General features: G+C 35.1%; 1 protein-coding gene across 1 annotated transcript; it reads left to right on the forward strand.

The window, feature by feature from the left end:
- On the forward strand, nt 952-18,589 carry LOC108660664. The gene is made up of 3 exons (XM_018114921.1): nt 952-1,185; nt 1,440-1,586; nt 18,308-18,589. Exons 1-3 carry the CDS (start codon nt 952-954, stop codon nt 18,587-18,589), a joined length of 663 nt encoding a protein of 220 aa, XP_017970410.1.

Consider the following 21,411-nt stretch of genomic DNA (forward strand, 5'->3'; position numbering starts at 1 on the left):
TACGGATCACAAAAGTTTGAACTATATATTTCAACAGCGAGATCTAAATTTAAGGCAATGTAGATGGATGGAATTATTGAAAGACTATGATTGTACGATACTCTATCATCCCGGCAAGGCGAATGTTGTAGCTGATGCATTGAGTCGAAAGTCAATGGGCAATATGGCACACATTGCAGTGGAGAGAAGATCAATAGTGCAAGAATTATAGGATCTGGGTAATATGGGAGTTAAATTTGAGGTCAGTGGGTTAGATGCACTATCGACACATTTTAGGGTTCGACCAATATTAATAGATCAAATTCGAGATGCCCAAGCAAGAGATACATTTGTAATGATGATTTTGGGAGTGTGGGTGAGCAAGTTTCTGAGTTTGATTTTGGGTTTGATGGATTGTTGAGACACGGATCTCGAATCTATGTGCCAAACTTGGATGGATTAAGGGAAGAAATTCTAGAGGAAGCACACGTTGCTGCTTATGCAGTACATCCGGGAGCCACCAAGATGTATCATGATTTAAGATCTGTATATTAGTGGCATGGATTGAAGAAGGGTGTAGGGGAATATGTTTCGAGATGTTTGGTGTGCCAACAAGTGACAGTAGAGCATCAAAGACCTTCAAGATTATTACAACCGTTACCGGTATTTGAATGGAAATGGGAACATATCACCATGGACTTCGTAACAGGCTTGCCCTGAGTCAAAGGAGGATACGATTACATATGGGTAATTGTAGATCGGTTGACTAAGTCAGCACATTTTCTCCTAGTCAAAACAAGGTTTGGGGGGGCACAATATGCTCGAATTTACATTAATGAAATTGTTAGACTCCATGGCATACTGGTGACTATTGTGTCCAACTGGAGACCACAATTTACTAGTCGATTTTAGAGGAGGTTACAAGATGAATTAGGGACCCGATTGAACTTTAGTACAGCGTATCACCCTCAGATGGATGGTCAGTCTGAACGCACGATGCAAATATTGGAAGATATGTTAAGAGCAATCGTGTTGGATTTTGGAGTTTCTTGGAACTTATACTTGCCTTTGCCAGAATTTGCATACAATAACAATTACCAGACGAGTATCAAGATGGCGCCGTTTGAGGCATTGTATGGGCAAAAGTGTAGGTCACCCATTGGGTGGTTGGAAGTTGGAGAAAGGAAATTGTTGGGGACGGAGATGGTACAAGCAGCAGTAAAGGGAGTACAAATAATTTGAGAACGAATGTTGGCCTCTCAAAGTAGACAAAATTAGTATGCCGCCAATAGACGCAGGCCTCTAGAGTTCGAAGTAGGTGATCATGTGTTTCTAAAAGTCTCACCATGTAAAGAGTACGAATATTTGGCAAGAAAGGAAAACTTAGTCCTCGATATATTGGTCTGTTTGAAATACTGGAATACGTAGGAACTGTTGCTTATTGATTGGCATTACCACAGGATTTTGAAGGGGTTAATCCAGTGTTTCATGTATCCATGCTTAGAAAATATGTTCAAGACCCTTCGCATGTGATACAACATGATACGATACTGTTGGAAGATGGGTTGAAGTACCAAGAGCAACTTGTAGCTATAGTGGATTATCAAGTAAAAAGGCTTCGCTCAAAGGACATCACCTTAGTGAAAATATTATGGCAAGACCACTCGGTAGAGGAGGCGACTTGAGAACCGGAAGAGGAAATACGAGCAGAATATCCATATTTATTTAAAGGTTAAATGTACCGTTAAGTGTTTCTATGTTGATGTAATTCGAAGACGAATTTGTTTTCAAGTGGGGGAGACTGTAACACCCCTCTCATTTAAAGAAGTAGGTAGGGGTTGGCATGTGAAGAGAAAAAGTGAAGGAAAAAGACAAAAGAGAAGAGAAAATAAAGAAGAAAAAGAAAGAAGTAAGTAGGGGCTAGCCTAAAAAGACAAAGAATAAAAGAGAGAAAAAAAAAGTTAAGCCAACATTGGAAAAAAGAGAAAGAAGAAAAGACAAGAAAGAGAGAAGAAATGATGGGGGGCCGTTCATGAGAAAGAAGAAAGAAAGAGACGAAGAAAGACAAGAAAGAGGGTGGGGACTTGAGGGAGAGAAAGGAGAAAAGAAAGAAAATGAGAGAGGGGGAGCGGCATCTCGAAGGGAAAGAAAAAGAGAGAAGAAAGGGAAGAAGAAAGGAGAAAGGGGGAGCGACGGTGCCAGAAGAGCCAGGAGAGAAAGGGAAGAAAGAAGAAAAAAAAAAGAAGAAGAAAGAGAGAGGGAGCGGCGACGGTGCCAGAGGAGAAAGAGGAAGAAAAGAAAGGAAGAAGGACGAAGAAAAAGAAGAAGAGAAAAAAAAGCATCGGCTGGAAGGAAGACCGACAGCAAGGAAAAAAAAAGAGAGAAAGAAACGGGAAAGAAATAAGGAATAGCTAGATATACGCAGAAACTCATTGCGAAGTAGCGTCCCGCTATTGTGAGGTGAGTGGGTGCTAAATTTCAAAACTATATCCCTATAACATATTTTGTATGTTACATTTGATAGTTGATGAAATTGTGGACAGTATGAGTTGGTAGAAAGCCTTAGGTTGTTTTTGTTTGTAGCAAGGATTTTAAATCCATTTTTCTTTATAATATATAAAAATATATATATCTACATGCTTTTAATTACGGAGAAACAAACCTTTGACTGGCTTTTCGCCTCAAAATCATACCTTGCAAGCTTGTGTAATGTTTAGGCCAATGGCCTTTGTATTGATTCATAGAATTTGATGATAAATTATTTATTTCACTAAACATGCTAATGTGGTAAATATACCATGCTTTGAGATAAAATATGCACAATATTGATTTGTGATTATATTGTTTACAAACTATTATGTTTTGCAAATGAATTAAATTGTAATGATTTTCATTTGAACATGATTGAGATATGCTGGGTAGGACCTATTACCACACCAGGTCAAGTGTGGTCTTTGTGCACAAAGTAGTAATTGTCGATTATTGATATTTGATTTAAAACAGGGGACTTGAAACCCTGATTTATATATGATGGCATGGGCAGTTCCCACAAGTAGGTAAAAGGGGGATCTGAAGCCCCGATTTATATATGGTGGCGTGGGCAGTTCCCACGAGTAGGTAAAGGGGGACCTGAAGCCCCGATTTATATATAGTGACGTGAGCAGTTCTCATGAGTAGGTGATGATGTCTGAGAGAGTAAGCTTAAGGGCTATACTAAACCTACCCGAAGATAATACTCACTTGTGGATTTTTATTTCACTATGCATGGCATTAACATTTAAAATTTTTATTTAATGACAAGTGAAATTTACATATTCATTGGTGATTAATTATTTTGCCTTTTTATATTTGAGACTCTTCATTTTTCACTTGTCATTGAATTTAATGTTGATTGGATGTCGGAGTTAAAAGATTTTCTAATATCATAAATACAACCGTTTTATATTTGTTTATTGGTGATTTATTTCTTTTAAAACTTGCAAGGTATAAAACAATTAAAATCTCTCAGTTTTATGGAATGTATTTTCTACGCTTACTTTTGGATTTGTAAACATTCCACCTTTATGTTTGTTTCCCCTCTTCGCCTGCTCACGGGGTCGATGATGATCACTGAGTCTATGAGACACACCCTTTTTATTTCTCCTTTTTACAGATAAAGATTAGTCTAACGTGTAATCATCGATGCGTACGGACCACCGCAGAGTAGGTAAAGGCATCTTCTAACCCCGCTTTGAGTCTCTCCACTGTTTAGGGTTGTGTCGGAACGAAATTGCTAGATGTTGAAAAATGTTGTTAACTCATAAACGTGAATTGTTATTATTTTGAATGGAGTAGACAATAGTTTAATTATTAATATTTGCTTACGCACGTGATTATATGTATTTAATGAATCTGGCGAAAGTCTTAAATGAGGCTTGTTCGGGATGTAGTAGAAATTCCTAGGAAGTCTCGGACACCGATAGCGACCAATGAGGGGTCGTTCCATTGGATAGCCAATATATGGCCTTATGAATATTTGTATGGATTGTGAGTTAGGGATAATGTATCATCTTTGATTTTTACTATGAATATTTGACTATTAAATCCCTGGGCATTTATGATGTATGATTTTGGACTTTGAGGCTTGCTCGGATCTAATGGGTTTGCCTATTGAACTCGTGCGCTGGTTACGGACCCCCGAGTTGGGTCTTGACAAAGCTTTTATAAAAATCCAGTTGAGTACTTTTTATCTTTTTGCATTTTGCTTGTTTAGTTCATACTCTATTTTTGCAACCTTATTTCTTATATTGCTATGCATTTTCATGTTTTCTTAAAAAGGGAGAATTTTTAATTCATAACTAATCCACCATCTTCTTGGTTACTTTACTTTACTTTAAACTGATTTTCCTAATAGAGTGCTCGACTTCTCTAAAAATTCTAACTTTTTCTACCATGTCTAGTAACAATTAAACGAGTATCAATATCTTTCCTTGCATCATAAAATAACATTCTAAGAATAATCTTGGACATAAATCTTTAACCAACTAATTTAAATCTCCACTGAACTTTTTGTTCATGCTTAAACTGAAATCTAGCCTTTCAAATTCTAGTCAATGATAACTTTACCTTAATGAGGTCTTAAAGCTAGAAAATGCTTGGAATCTAGCATTTAAAATAAAAATAACATTTTTAGGATTTTACAGAACCTTAAAGGGAAAACCTGTAAACTTTTAATCTTGGAAAATCATTTACTTACCTCTAAAATGTTGAAAAACCAATTTGAAAGCTGGAAACTAAGTTGTTCTTCAAGAAAATTGAATTTAAAGCTTGAAGAGTGTTGAAAGAGTTAAGAGAGTTGAGAAAATGATGGTTGGTGGCTGAGTATTCAAGAAAAATGACTAAGTCTTGAAATTTGTGAAGAATTCATAGCTTAGGGGTGAAAAAACATGTTTAACACTTTATATTTTGAAGTTTGACACTAAAGTCTCGATACCTTAAGCATAGGTCTCGAACCTTTTGCAAAATATTTCTGCTTTAAACATCATAAATTATGCTACATAGGTTGCTGTATGTGCCTCCTCTAAGATCTCTCACCTAAAATCATCCATGTTAGGCACATACACTCTAGATCCATATCGCAATAGCCCATTAGTGTCTCTAGTAAAAATATGCCCTTTCCTCCTTTAAGGATCCTCTAATACCTTAGTTACAAAGTCATCCTTACCTTTAGGCATCCTCAATTCGATCAATCAAAATTGACCTCACTTTAAAGTGGGCTAACAATGCCTTAGAAACTTCAATATCGAGGTTAACTCCCATGCCACTTAACTCATGTATGTCTTCCACCAACGCCCTTCTATTGATTGTGATGTGGGCTAAACTACCCATAGATTTTTGGCTCAAGGAATTTACCACCTCATTGGCTTTGCCGAGATGGTATGGTATCGTATGGTATGGTGCAATTGTAATCCTTAAGCAACTCCATTCATTTGTGTTTCTTATGGTTGAGATCCTTTTGCTGGAAGATATTTTTCAAGCTCTTAGATACGTACACATCTCGCAAGTCTTTCCATAGAGATAATGTCTCCAAATCTTCAAGGAAAGTACTATTGCTGCCATCTCTAAGTCATGTGTGGGGTAATTTTGCTCATGTCTCTTGAGTTGTCTAAATGCATACGCTATCATTTTACCATGTTGCATCAGCACACATCCAAGTCCAACTTGTGATGCATCGCAATATACCACATAACCCCTTATTCCATTAGTTAAGCTCAATACTGGAGTAGTAGTAAGCTGACTCTTGAACTTCTTAAAGCGCTCATCACAAGCCTTCGACCAAATGAACTTCACTCCTTTTTATGTCAACTTGGTCATAGGAGCAATGATCCTGGAAAAATCCTTAACAAAGCTACGATAATAGTCAGCCAATCTCAAGAAACTATGGATCTCCATCATGGATCTCGACATCGACCAATTCTTCATCACCTCTATCTTCTTCAAGTCCACTTTCATCTTGTCCTCAAACACTATGTGGCCAAAGAAATTTACACTATCAAGCCAAAATTCACACTTGGAGAACTTGGCATATAACTCATGCTTCTTCAAAGTCTGTAACATAATCCTCAAGTGCTGCTAGTGTTCTTCTCGACTCCTCAAGTATACCAAAATATCATCAATGAATACTACCATAAACTTATCCAAGTATAGTTGGAACACCTTGTTCATCATATCTATAAAAGCTGTAAGGGTATTAGTCAATCCAAATGACATAACCGAAAACACATAATGTCCATACCTTGTGTGAAAAATAGTCTTAGGTGTGTCTCCACCTCTAATCCTCAACTAGTGGTAACCCGATAGTAAATCAATCTTAGAGAAACATTTGGCCCATTGCAATTGATCAAACAAGTCATCTATACATGGGAGACGAAACTTTTTTTTTATGGTCACTTTCTTCAATTGCCTTTAATCAATTCAAAGTCTCATCAAACCATCTTTCTTCTTCACAAATAATACAGGAACACCCCATGGTGAGACACTAGAGTGTATGAAACCCTTATCTAACAAATCCTCCAACTAATCTTTGAGCTCCTTAAGCTTGGCTAGTACTCTTTGATAAGGTGATGTTGATATTGTGTTCGTGTCTTGCATCAAGTCAATTAAAAACTCTATCTCTCTTTGTAAAGGTAAGCCGGGTAACTCCTCCGAAAACACATCTACATAATCTCCCACAATTGGCACATTTTCCATATTACCTATTTCTACTTGGGTATCCAAGACCACTTTAAAAAATCCTTGGCATCCGTGCCTCATAAATCTACTAGCAGTCATGGCTAAAATGACACTATTCGATGCCATGTTACGATTTCCCTATCTATAGAATGGTGTCTCCCCAAGGTACTCAAACTTCACCTTCTTGTGGTGACAATCCACACTAGTGTAGTTAGGAGATAACCAATCCATCTTAAGTATCACATCAAAATCTAGCATGTCTAGTAGCACTAAATTAGTTTGAGAGTCTTTTCTTTTAACTTGCACTACACAAGCTATATTGATTTTTTGCAACAAATACTTCTTTTAAGTGTGTGGTTACTACTAGACCTTGCTCCCTTTTAGAGTATTATATACCTGACTTAGATGCAAAATATGGAAAAATAAATGAATGTATAGCACCAGGATCATACAATACACGTGCATCAATAGAACAAATAGGTAGTATACCTACATTGGATGCTTACGCATCTTATGGGGTTAATGCATAAACTCCAGCTTGTCTTCTACTAGTTGCACCTTGAGCTCTAAACCTTGATGCTTTGCTTTATATGGCATTACTAGTACCTCTACCTCTAACTCTGCCAACCTCTCTGATTGGCTATGAGACAATAAATGGGGTCTCCAAAGTTGGCTTAGCGTGTCCATGGGTAGTTTTTTGTGGTTGTCGACCATTTAGACAATCCTTTTGAACGTGGCTGGGTAGCCCACATGAATAATAGGAGAATGTCTTCTCATGGCACTACCTTGGGTGCCTCCTACCATAAGTGAAGTATGGTGAAATAGATTAGTGATCTTATCCTGATGCTTATTGCTTAAGAGGTCTACAATCTCTCCTATCAAGTCTAGTGTCACCACTCCTAGAACTGTTCCCTTATTGGGAAGATTGAGCACCTTTCGATTGGCCTATGGAAATAGACCCCCATTACATATAGAATCTTTGTGGCTTTCAATCTTGGCCCTCTTGGACCTATCTTTAGCAACTCGAGTGTTAACAGTCCTCATCTCTATCTTCTAAGCACAATCCATGGTTGAGGAATAGGAATCAAAGTCTCAAGATGCCACCCACTTAAACAAGGACTCACATAGTCCATCCATAAATCTCTTAATCTTCATCTCCTTCGTGGAGACGAGATATGGTGCATATCGAGCCAACTAAGTGAACTTAATATAATACTCTTAACACTGTCAACCCTAGAGTATACACCAATGCTTCAAACTCTCAAGCTCTAGCATGTCACACACTAAGGTGTAAAAAGCGATTCAAAAATGCAATACTAAACTCCTCCTAAGTAAGTAGAGCAACACCAACCAATCTACCCCTACGTAAAGATGCATACCACTCTTGAGCATTATCCCTAAATCCAAATCTAGCTAACTCTATGTCTCTAGTACTAGAACATCTTATAGTAGTGCATATCTTATCCATATTATCCAAAAATGTTTAAGATTTCTTCGATGCATTAGACCCCTTGAAAAATGGAGGTTTTAATGTCAAGAAATCTGGTAGGGAAACATCCATGCTACTCCTTATAGTTTCAAACTATCAATGGTCATCCTGACCTTATGAACTAAGGGATGCTTATATAGTAGGTTATCCTTCACCCTAACGTCTCTACCCTAACATCTTCTAAGTTATGACTCTCCTAGTCTGCCCTATTCATGCATACTGAATGTTAACTGCTTAAGGGTCATACCCTTAGCTAGGTGTCCCATCTTAACCTCTAGAGCCTAATCCTCCACATATTCCTCAATGGGTGTCTCAATCCTCACTAAATCTATGGCTTTATTGTGTTTACCATAATACCTAGCAATGGGTGTTTGTGGTCTAGTTGTAACATTTATGGGAGTCTCCTACTCTACCATGTCTCTAGAAGCCGCTTAAGTTCTAAAAGACATGATCACCTAGACAAGAGCAATTATACACAAAGGTCTCAATATCTAGACATGTATAACATGTGACATCAATGAATTGGAACTAAGCTTGAAAGATAAACAAGGAATCATATGCAACTCTCCTATTTTAGATTTGTGCCTGGGTACAAAAAGCAAAAATAATATTCTCACATATAACCTTGGCACTCCACGACACGACTAAGACAAACCTTAGACTTTTACAACTTAGAGCTCTGAAATCAACTTTATCATGACATGTTTCTGGGGGCTTGTGATCGATGTGAGGACCTATGTGTGTATGGCCCATTAGGCATAAGCAAGCCTTATTCCACATGCATGGGCTTGTCATCCATCACATTCATACAATTATTCGTTCACATAATCAAGTCAATATCACCACAACATTATGGAACTTCTCAGCATAATGTGTGAAATTCTTATTAATCAATATCAACATTCAAAGCACACATAAGTTCTGTGGTGCGACACACATTTCATGCCATTATCACCTACAATCCTTTCACAATAGTTTCAAAATTCATAGGCACCCATTTCTGGTGCTCAACATAATATTCACAATGATAATCAAATATATGTATATCAACATTTATTTACAAAATACCGCACTTACCAAGTATAAGTTGAGCTATTACTTCACAAGGCACCTAGTCAAACGAGCTACTAATCTATAAAACAAAAACAAGAAAAAAAGCAAGTGAGTCACAAAGACTCCATGAGTGGATAGGAGAAGAGGACAAGCCAAGGGGATGAGTTTTAACACAAATCATCAATTTTTAATAAGCATGCATCTTTTGCATAATCATAGATTTCTCATTTAAATCTTAAAAATGTTGTAGTTGTAAATCTAACAACATTTCTTTATCTCAAATATAAGATTTCATAAACTCATTTATGAAAATAAAAAATTTAGCATGTATGAAATCATATGTATGAAAAACATGGATGTGATACGTACTGGGAATTAGTTTCCTCACAAAGGTTGGTACCATATTCTCAATTCTACCCCTTGGGCACATAGGGATTTGTACCCGAATCATATAGAAACTAATTCTAGGATCTGCCACATAACATTTCCATTGATAATTTATGAGCTAATAATCATTCTCATAACAAAGTTCATTTCAACACAATATCAATACATATATAATGCATAAACTATGCTTTGCCTCATAATTAGGCGGAATTCCTATCACCACATAACCATCCTTGCAAGGACATCAACACCTTGGTCTGAGGCCTCTTTTATCCATCCCGTATACCATCCTTGGCAATGTCATGATGAACTAAGGCCTTTCGGCTTTACCCTGTTACCATATTTTCATCACACATGATGAGTTTTGGGCTCTTCGACTTCGCCCTTATACACTATTCTCTCCACACATCATCAACACAGGAATACATCCATTCCACTATTTCAACATAAACCTTCACACATTAACCATATCAATATAACCATACACAATCACAAGTGTATAGATATCAATGGGCAACATCACACTCAATCAATAAAACTAATGCGCACATGGGCTATCGTCATCAATATTTTCCATATCAATATTGAACAAGGAATATCATTTATCCATACACATCATTTGGTGTTTACATGTTATTTTACTTTTACCACACCATGGAAAGATATTTGACGAGAGATCATTTCAAAGGACTTGTCCCCCTTTGTTCAAAACTACTATATAATTCGCAAACTTCTTCCAAAACATTTGAATAGTTATTCAAAACCAATAATTTACCAAAGTTATTTTAAACATGGCAAATAATTCATTAAAATATGTTCACTTTATGTACCTAAAATACTTAGAAAGGTGCACCCACTCACTTTTTGAAGTGTTTCAAACCTTTTCTCAACTTTCGATGAGTACTTAGCTTCTCCAAAAATTCTAACTTTTTCTACCGTGCCTAGCAACAATTAAGCCAGTATTAATATTGTTCCTCACTTCGTAAAAATGCATTCTAAGAATAATATTGGACATAAATCTCCAACCAATTAATCTAAATCTCCATTGAACTTGTTGTTCATACTTAAACTAAAATTTAGCCTTCTAAACTAATTCTAGTTAGTGATAACTTTATCTTGATGAACTCTTAAAGCTAGAAAATGCTTGGAACTTAGCAATTAAAATTAAAAACACATTTTTATGATTTAACAAAACCTTAAAAGGAAAACCCATAAACTTTTGATGCTGAAAAATCATTTCCTTACCTCCAAAATGTTAAAAAACTAATTTAAAAGTTAGAAACCAAGTTATTTTTCAAGAAAAATTAATTTGAAGCTTGGAGAGTGTTGAGAGAGTTGAGAAAACTAAGAAAATGGTGGTTGGTGGTTGAGTATTCAAGAAAAATGATTAGGTCTCGGAATTTCTGAAATATTTATAGTTTAGGGGTGAAAAGACAAGTTTAACTCTTTTTTTTTTTTTAAAGTTTGCCACTTAGGTCTCAATGCCTTGAGCATAGATCTTGATAATTTTGCAAAATGGTTTTGTTTTGGAGGTTTCTTGACTTAAGTCTCGATACTTTACATGAAAGTATAGAGACTTTCTTTTAAGTAGCATGGTCTTGATAACTCTTGGTCAGGTCTCAATACCTTGGCTCCAAGATCCCTAAAAAAGCTTGTTAAGCTTATTTACATCTAATACCATTTTAGTAAATATTCTCATTTTTACTTTTTTCCTTTTTACTCTCCATTTACTTAAGGTATTTAATGTAAATAAGCAAAAACCCCTTATTCGGATTCAATAAAAATACAAAAAAAAATCACATTCCAAAAGAATCAAAATTGAAACTTTGGGTTCAAGAACAAAATCAAAAAAGTTTGACTAAAATTCAATTTTAAGCTCTCATTTATCATAGCAAACATCTAAAATTATGGAAAAATGATTCTAAGCCATTTCAATATCAAAGGAATCATTACCACCATTTTTTATTCGCATTAAATCATTATATAAAAATCACATATTTTTTTCTTTTCCCAGACTTAGAAAATTTTTTCTTTCAACAGTGACAGCCAATTAAGGTACGTGGAAGGGACTATATAGGATAAATGAAATCATGCATAATAAATGTTAAGAGCTCATTTAAGGATTTACCCAACTATCCTCTTATAAAAGTTGGGGGTTTCACAAAGGGTAAAAAAGGTAAACCTTATCCTTGAAAAGGTTGTTGTAAAGGTTATGCTTAAACCTTGAAAGGCATTTTACATAGTGGATTTACATACTCTTTAGTAAGTTAAGGGAAACGATGTAGGCAAAAAGTTGAACCTCTACAAATTTCTTTGTGTAGAGCTATTTTCTCTAATCCTTAATTTTGTCTTTATCAATGTCATATTGTTTACAAAAAGATTAAGTGCAAATTAATCTCCGAAATTTGATTTCTAAATTCTTATTTTGTCATAAAATTGAAATTCCAAAAAGTTTCAATAATTTCCTATTCACCTCTTTGGAAACTCACCATTACTTGAGCTTTTATTCTAACAGTTGATGTAAATGGTTGAAACCATACATGAAAATGAGCATGGAAAATGGGGTGATATGTGATTATTAAATATGATATATGAAATGAATACATGTTGTATGAATAGGTGGGTTGTATATGATGATAAGTATATGTGAATACATACATGCCCTTCTAAAGGTATAATGTTGATAATATTGTATGAGGCTTGCTTGGGCCTAGTGGGCTTGCCTATTAAGGTTCTTACACCAGTCATGGCCTAAGATTGGGTCGTGACAACTATCTAAATGTTGAGAAGAGTCATAATGCTTTGACTTAACCTTTTGGTGAATAATCTTGTGTAGGTATTGTCCATTTATCATCTAATATCCCTACAAGACTTAAAGCATGGTGTAGTTTCTACATTAGTTTTGCCTTTGGCATTTAGAACTTGAGTATAGTAATCAAACTCATCCTTAGAGAGTGCATAAACACTTGATCAACTTTTATAGTTGCCTTGGCCAAGGATTTCCATTAGTTATTACTTATTTAAAGCTACAATGAGACTTTCCACTTAGATTCACTTAAAGTGATGAATCCTTCATCGATGATTAACTTTCATTCATTTGTTTTATACTATACCCAATATCTATCTCTTTTTTTTTATCATCCTTGACTAGGACCACTTTAGATAGTATTAAAGTATAGCACTCCACACATAAGGTCTAACTGATCTTAAGTATAAAGGCGTCACAACCTAAACTTGAGAGCCATGATCGGTTTAAAGGTTTAATAAAGATGATAATTTGCCTTTAACTTAATTATTACTTAATAAATTGTTGCTTTTGTAGGTGTACAATTGAAAAAGCCATTTTTGGTGAAGGAAAGTGCATACAAGGTGCAGACTTCCCTTGCATATATCTCGGTATTTTGAGCATAACTCGCAATCCAAAATTTTGATTGATGTGATTCTTAAGCCAAAGGAAAGCTAAGAAGTAAGGATACAATGTTTGTGTTTACAACTTCACCTAGTTTGGCTTTGAAGATGGAGGAAATCATGTCATAAGTGGAATGATTGCGGCAAGAAGAAAAAGTCAAGTAAGAACCTTGAGGGCTGCAACACTGGAAAATAAGTGCCTAGGCACTAAAAGAAGAAATTAGAAAAAAAAATCAAAGTGTGATTAAGCGCCTAGGTGCTGGAAGTGAGGGCCTAGGTGCTAATGCGATATCTCAATTATCTCCATATTCGATGCTAGTCAGAATTAGGTTTTTCTAATTCTTATTTAAAATCCTTTTCAGAGCACTTTAAGGCAACAATTAAGCAAGGGTTTTCTGAAGAAAAAGTGGCCATCTAACATCAAGAGATTCGAGAAGCGACCATCAAAGTGGAAGATTGAAGATCAAGACTGACAATTTTTGGTTTCTTCTTTCTTTTTTTAAATTATTCTTGTAACTTTTGATGATTAAACTTTAAATGTATTTATTATTGCAATTATGAGCAGCTAATTTCTTTTCTCTAGGATTGCAATTGAACTCTCATATGGTTTAAATTTTTAGTCTATTTCTTACTTATTTTCAATAGGATTGGATTGTTTATTCCTATATGTTCTTAATGCCTTGAATAGCTTAGCTTCCAATTAAATTGATCTGGAAACTTAAACATAACCTAGGAAAGGGAGTTTAGTGTAGGCTAAGATTGGAATAGAATATGATCATATTTACTTACTTGGAGGAATAAATTGATTTGTGTATAAAATAGGAATATACCTATATATCGTATGTAGCCAAGAATTAGAGCATGAACTTAATGAGTCTATTTTAATTTCAATTCACATAACAATATAGTTTTTTTATTAAAATAGATATTCTATAAGAATTTTGAGAGAGCTTTATAAATAATTAAGGACTCTAGGTTAGCAATTAAATCTATTGAATTAAATTAAAAAAGAGAAGTAAGGTTTAGATAAAATATGAGGGATATTGTAATTCTAGCTTTGTTTGAATTGATTTTTCTCTAGTTATAATATTGCTTTGATATTTTTTTAGTTAGACTCTTGTTAATTAGATTTGGTTAATTTTTAGTTTAATTAGTTATTCAATTTCGATTGTGTGGATAAGATTGAATTGTGTTAATTTTAATACTTTGTGTAATTTTAGATCAATTCTCTTTGGGATCAACACTCTGCTTGCCATTATATTATATGTTTGATACATATACTTACGTGGGTAGAAAATTAGACAACAAGGAACAAACTGCAATCTCCTCAATAATCTTGAAAATATACGAAAAAGAGTACTTACTTGAGAAAACTTATAGAAAACCTTGAATGTTGTTAATTTGGTGGAGTTTTGGAAGGATTTGTGAAAGGTTTGAAAGTTGAAGAAATTTAAATGGGTGTGAGAATTTTAGCGAGGAAGAGAACTTATGGTAGAGTTGGAGAGAAAAAATGGCTAAGGTTTTAAAATTTTGAAGAAAGGGGGCTTTTATATGTCAGGTATAGATGGTGGGCTGTGACTCAACACTTATGCGCTCAGGATACTGACTTAGAAAATTTATTTCATGTCGGGTTTGAGTGCTTAGGCATTAGAGATTCTGTTTTATAGTTAGTTTTTTACAAATTGAGCGCCTAAGGTGTAGTGTCACAATGCTAGGCTCTTAGACTTGGGGGTTCTGCTTCAGAATTAAGCACCTAGGCGCTTAGACTTGAGAGCCAAGGCATTAGAGGTTTTGACTCAAAAATATTCTTGCCCATATTTGAACGCCTAGATGCATGAGATTGAGCACTGTGACACTGCCTTTTTTTAAAAAAAAAATTTTAATGGTGCCTGTAAAAATAAAATAAATTAATTAGTAAATGAGAAATAAATAATTAATGAAAATAGCTAACTAACTAAATAAAAGAAAATAATTCAAAGTATGTAGATTAAGTTAGAATGCTTAGGTTGCCTCCCAAGAAACGCTTTTTTATAGTCATTATCTTGAATATCTCAGACTTAGGTAGTGTCAAAGAGATTTATTGAGGACTTTTGGAGATTAATTTTGCCTCCCCAATAATGCTTCAATCTTTGACCATTAACTTTGAATGTTCGACCATGTTTCTCTACCACTTCGTTTGTTCCATGTGAAAGCACCTTAATGATCATGAATGGCCCAAACCACTTCGATTTAAGCTTACGTGGTACAATTTTAAGCGAGAATTGTAGAGTGACACATATTGGCTAGGCTCAAAGTGACGTTCCACCATTTTCTTGTCATGCCAATCCTTTGTTTTCTCCTAATAGATTTTGGCATTCTTATAAGCTTAAGTCAAAATTCATCAAGTTCATTCAATTATAGAAGCTTTCTTTTACTAGCCACTTGTAAGTCAAAATTCAACTTCTTAATGGCCTAATATGGATTATGTTTGAGCTTTATGCAAGGTGAAAGCTTTTCAAAAGACTAACTTGTATGGAGACATACCAATTGGAGTCTTGTAAGCACTTCGATATGCCCGTTGTACATCATCTAATCTTTTTTCCTAATCCTCTTTGAGGGACACACCATTTTCTCCAAAATCCTCTTAATCTCTCTATTAGACACTTCAACTTGGCCAAATTTTTGAGGATGATAAGCAGTTGCAACCTTGTGTTTAACTCCATATTTTGCAAAAAGTGCATCAAAATATTTATTCCAAAAGTGACTGCACTTATCACTTATGATTTCCCTTGGAGTGCCAAATCGAGCGAAGATATTTGTATTCATGAAGTTCATAACCACCTTAGGGTCATTTGTAGGAAAAACTACTACTTCAACCTACTTTGAGACATAATCAACAACAATCAAGATGTATTTATTATTGTATGAAGGTATGAATGGACCTATGAAGTCTATACCCCACACATCGAAGATCTCAACTACAAAGATGGTGTTGAGAGCCATCTCTTGCCTCATTGATATGTTACCCATTCCCTGGCATCTGTCACATTGCAAAATAAAGTAGTGAGCATCTTTAAACAATGTAGGCCAATACAAACTTGATTGGAGTACATTAGCACCAGTTCTGTTTCCTCCAAAGTGTCCTCCATAATCTAAAGAATGGCAATGATGAAGTTTGCTTTGGATTTCTTCCTCTGGTACATGCCTTTTAAAAATTTGGTCTTTGCATTACTTAAACAAGAAAGCTCATCCCAAACATAATATTTAACATCATGCAAAAATTTCTTTTTCTAATGAAAATTTAAATAAGGAAGAATAATATTACTTACCAGATAATTCACAAAATCAGCATACCAAAGAAGTGTTTTCTTACCAACATGAAGAAGTTATTCATCCAGAAAGGTCTCCTTGATTAAGGTTGAGTCTCCACTCTAACTTCATTCTCCAATCTTGATAAATGGTCTGCCAATTGATTCTCTATTCCTTTTCTGTCTCGAATCTTTAAATTGAACTTTTGTTGTAGAAGAATCCATCTTATCAGTCTTGGCTTAGCATCATTCTTAACAATCAAATACTTGATTGTCGAATGATCAGTGTAGACTATCACCTTTGTCCCAACTAGATAGAAGTGAAAAATTTTAAAAGTAAAAACAATAGCCAAAAGCTTTTTTTCTACTATTGTGTAATTTTTTTGTGCCTCATTCAAGGTTTTGCTAGCATAGTAAATTAAATGAAAGATTTTGTCTTTCCTTTGACCCAAAACAACACCCACCACATAGTCACTTGCATCACATATTAGTTCAAAAGGAAAAGTCTGGTTTGGACTTATGATGATAGGTGTAGAAATCAAGCTTTGCTTCAATTCATCAAATGCACCAAGACAATCATCATCAAATTTGAATGGCACATCCTTTTCCAACAATTTGTAAAGTGGTTTTGAAAGTTTTGAAAAATCCTTGATGAATCTCCTATAACATCCAGCATGGCCAAGAAAACTTCTAATTCATTTAACATTTGTTGGAGGTGGAAGCTTTTCAATAGTCTCAATTTTTGCCTTGTCTACCTTAATACCTTTACTGGAAATTCTATGCCCAAGAACATGTTTTCTTGCACCGTGAAGTGCCATTTTTCCCATTTCAACACCAAATTTGTTTCTTCACATCTCAAGTACTTGCTTTTGTGGAAATACTTGAACATTTTACAAACTATTATTCTCATTCCAAAGGCTTATGAATGGGTTTTTAACAAAAACTTATAAAATCATTTTAAATGAGTTTGTATCCATCGAGACGATGACTTGAGATTTTTTGCTTGGATAATTGATCATACTTAATGCATAACTCACACCTTCGGATGTTTGATTTTGCTCGGGGATTGAGTCCCAAACTCTACGAACATTTGTTGTGGTTAAAAGACAAACTTTGATATTGTTTGAAATGAATTAGTTGCATTATTTTAAAAGTGTCTTTGATAAACACTCTCTTGTTTAGCTAGTTCCCCCTCCCTGTATTTGTTTACAAAGTTATTTATAACTCAAACATGCAAGATGCATTTTTTTTTTTTGCAAATCAATAGCTGCTTGGCTCACTGTCCCTTTAAAAAAACCAATACTTTAATTAGTCTGAGGGAGGTGAACATATGGCATCCAGTAGACGTCAGCCCTTTTGTTTCTAGGTCATACTCTACTAGTCCTATTTGGTTTGGTCATTTATGTTTGACTATTATGGATAAGATTTTTGCTCATGTCTGGTATTAAATGACATGCATTGTGAAATTAGCCACAAGATGGCTACACTTTGCATTTTCCATGATGGCCTATATATGTTACTTAATATGTGTTGCTTTTGTATTTTGAGCACATGATGCATGGAAACCAATATAATATATTCCTATGCAATATAAAATGTTCATGCATGTTTGATATATGGTTCCATGGTGATGAGACCCATGAGGTAATCGCAAGTGTTTGTTTTATTTGTTCATCTTAGGCTTACATGGGTTAAGAGGGTCACTCCCATCAATACCCTTGTGTCAGTCATGGCCCTCGAATTTGGATCGTAACAAAGTTAGTATTAAAGCCCTAAGTTTGTCTAAGTCCTAGGCATTCTGTTTTGAGTCACGAAGTTGGGTTTTTATGTCATGTCTTGTTTTCAATGTGTGAATTGCAGCACAACCCATGAACGGGAAACTACATGGATTCCCTTCTTTGTTTAGAATCTATCTCTTTTGTTCACCATATAAAGTTTAGTGTTTACTTTTGTCTAGGTGAGGATGGCACTCTGGACATGAGCTACAACTAAGGGCCCAATAAAGCAAGGTGCTCCCATTGATGCATTCATAAGAGCACAAGTTTCCACTGTTAGAGGGCATGGTAGGCAGGTCACGACCACTAGATTTGTTAGCGATGAGTCACTTGTAGTAGCTAGTAATGAGGCACCCATAGAGGAGCACGTTGATACTCAGTCTCAAGATTTGAGAGATGAGGTACCCATTAGGGAGTTGACCTTGGCAGATGTGGTAGCTAACCTGCAAGGGGTTAATAGGGTAATAGAGATGATGGCCACTCATTTGGATGACCTTTAGAGGTGAGTCAAGGGTCGACAGCCAATGCATGCTACAAGCAACTCTTTGGGTCAAGATGATCAACAACAGTTAGAATCTGTTAAAGGGACTACTAAAGTTTCATTACTTGATTTTCTTAAAATGAAACCATCTTCATATTTTGGTTCTGATGCAATAGAGGACCCTTAAATTTTCTTGGATGAGATGGAGAAAATTTGCATTACTTTGGGATGTTCTAGAGTGCATTTAGTGGAGTTAGCTAGTATTAAGCTTAAGGATGTGACCTGTAGTACCCCGCATTTTTATACGATGGCTAATAAAGTTTACGGATGTCAATTGAGGTTAATTACCGAGTTAAAAAGGATAATTCAGAAGTGAACCTATGAAATCTCAATCTCCATAGACACATAACTAGAAGTACACGTGATAATGCGGACTAGAGGTAATTTCGTAATTTCTCTTAGTGAGCTGCTATGAGTGGGTTTTTTTTTATGCTATTAAGGTCTAAATAGGCCTAAGGAATGAATAAATGATGTTTATGATGGTAAATAAATGAAGAAGATAAAAAATAATGATAATTATATGATAGGGGCAAAATGGTCATTTTGCATCTTGGGTCTAAATTTTTATATTTTCATGAACCCGAGTATTTCTAGACTATTATGGACCTTGCCCTAGTGTCAAAAAAGTAAAAGGTTGCACAAAGGATGAGAGGAAGACAAAGTCACCATGTTAAGGGTATTTTGGTAATTTAAGTGAGAAATGGATAAACTTTAGATATAAATATCTAAAGCTCCAGTAATTTCTAGCAGCTTCCAGCAATTTCTTCTTCCTTTCCCCTCTCACATTTCTTCATCTCCATGGGAGTCTCCCTTAAAGCTTCCATAACTTTCTCTCTCTAGCTTCAATTTCATGCTTTTGAGCACTTTTTCATAGAACCTTTTGTGCTCTTCCACTTTCTCACCTTAAAATCCTTAAAAAAGTCTTACTTCCATCTTCCTCTCACTAGTTGGACATGTAGAGAGAGAGAGAGAGAGAGAGAGTGTACTTTCCCTTATTAGCTTGAAGAATTTGAAAGAGAATTCAATTACTACGACAATCNTTTCCCTTATTAGCTTGAAGAATTTTGAAAGAGAATTCAACTACAAAAACCATCAAGGTGAGTATAAGTTAGGGTTAAATTTCTTTAGTTGTTGATAATGGCTAACAATGGGGTTTGTGAGTGTTTTATCATTGAGGTTGTTTATTCACTCTTAGGGTGACTAGAGTAGTGTGAATAACTAGCCATTTAATGGCAATTGGAAGCTAGTTAGGAATAACTAGTGAAACTTGATTAGGAAAGAGTTTTTGGATTATATTAATGCCAATTTAGGTTGGTTGTGATGTTGTGTGTGTATAGGTTCCAACAAGGCCTCACATGTCCATTGGGAGTATTCATTGAGGTTAGAGTCAAGCAAAAGAATCAACAAGACCGGTGAGTGAACTTGCATTTCAAAATTTGCTTTGGGAGATGTAAATGTATTTGGATGAAACATTTGAATGATTTTATCCAACCTTTGTTTAAAAATGCGTGCCAGGGAACAAGCCCTTGATAAAATGCTTTGATGTTGTGAAAATGTGAAATGTGTAAAAAGATGAATCCATGTGCTCCTATATTATGTTGGTATGTATGTATATGAATATACATTGTGCATTGATGAATAATGTTGTGTGAGGATGTTGAAGTGTGCAAGTAGGGAGTGCACACATGATGATGTTAGAGTGTGCGAGTAGGAAGTGCACACATGATGATGTTAGAGTGTGCAAGTAGGAAGTGCACACATGATGATGAATGCATATGTATATATATGTGTGTGTGTGTGTGTGTGTCTGTGTTATAGAAAGTTATGAAAATATTTGTGATTGTGTTGCAAGTTGGCATTGTTAATTGCTCTCAAATTGCTTTTCATTTCAACAAAAAAATGGCTTTCGATGTAACAAGACCCATTTCAATTAAAATGCTCTGTTTCTCGCTGCAGCACGATTCATTTTCGCTACAGCGAGAAACTCTCAGGTTCTAGTGCAGTACTTTCACTTCGATAAAGATTTTGACCACCTTTCCGTCTGAACTGAGAAAATTTGTAAACATCAAAGTTGTAGCCCTACCTCTTATCTTTCTAATGGTTAAAAAATCAGGTCAATTAAACTTCTGTAGTGGGAGATATGATAGAAAAACTAAAACATATGCAAACTAAGACTATTTCTCGCTGCAGCGAGAAACTTGTTGCCATGCTTGCTAACTTGCTTGATTTTGATCTATTTTTCACCCATTTAACTTCATGGATTGATCATGGGTTTTTACAACACTATGAGGTTATTGATCAAAGTTTGAAATGAGGGGTTTTAGTAAGAAATTAAATCAATTACATTGTTTTTGAAACAAGTGCATTATGATTTCCAAATTCTTCCTATCGATTGCTTGTTCCCTTCTTATGTTCACTCACTGAGTTTATACTCATATTTTTAAACTTCATGTTTTCAGATTCAAAGGCAGTTGGGACCTAGATTGAGCTGTCCATGTATGCTCATCTTTTTGGTAAGTATTATGGCAACTCAATAGCTGTATCTTCACCCAGAGTCACCTCGCTGACGTTCTAGAGTCTTATGCTTGTGTACATGTATAAGTAATGAAGACCACTAAGATTCATGTTATAAGTCAAATATGTATATTTGATTACTGAAGCCACTGTAAGGTGGCAAATGAGTGATACTATGTTAGCATAATTCAATTATGAGTATTGGGTTACTATAAAATGTTATTGAAATATTTTTAGTTGAGAATTACAATATGGGTTTGAGAAATG

Source organism: Theobroma cacao, chromosome 2 (assembly GCF_000208745.1).
Source record: "Theobroma cacao cultivar B97-61/B2 chromosome 2, Criollo_cocoa_genome_V2, whole genome shotgun sequence".
In the NCBI taxonomy this organism is placed as follows: Eukaryota; Viridiplantae; Streptophyta; class Magnoliopsida; order Malvales; family Malvaceae; genus Theobroma; species Theobroma cacao.

Coding starts and splice junctions, on each gene's coding strand:
- LOC108660664 (XM_018114921.1), top strand. CDS start 952: ATGGATGGTCAGTCTGAACGCACGATGCAAATATTGGAAGATATGTTA. Junction 1,186..1,439: donor AATTGTTGGGGACGGAGATG/GTACAAGCAGCA, acceptor GCATTACCACAG/GATTTTGAAGGGGTTAATCC. Junction 1,587..18,307: donor TAGCTATAGTGGATTATCAA/GTAAAAAGGCTT, acceptor GCTACAACTAAG/GGCCCAATAAAGCAAGGTGC.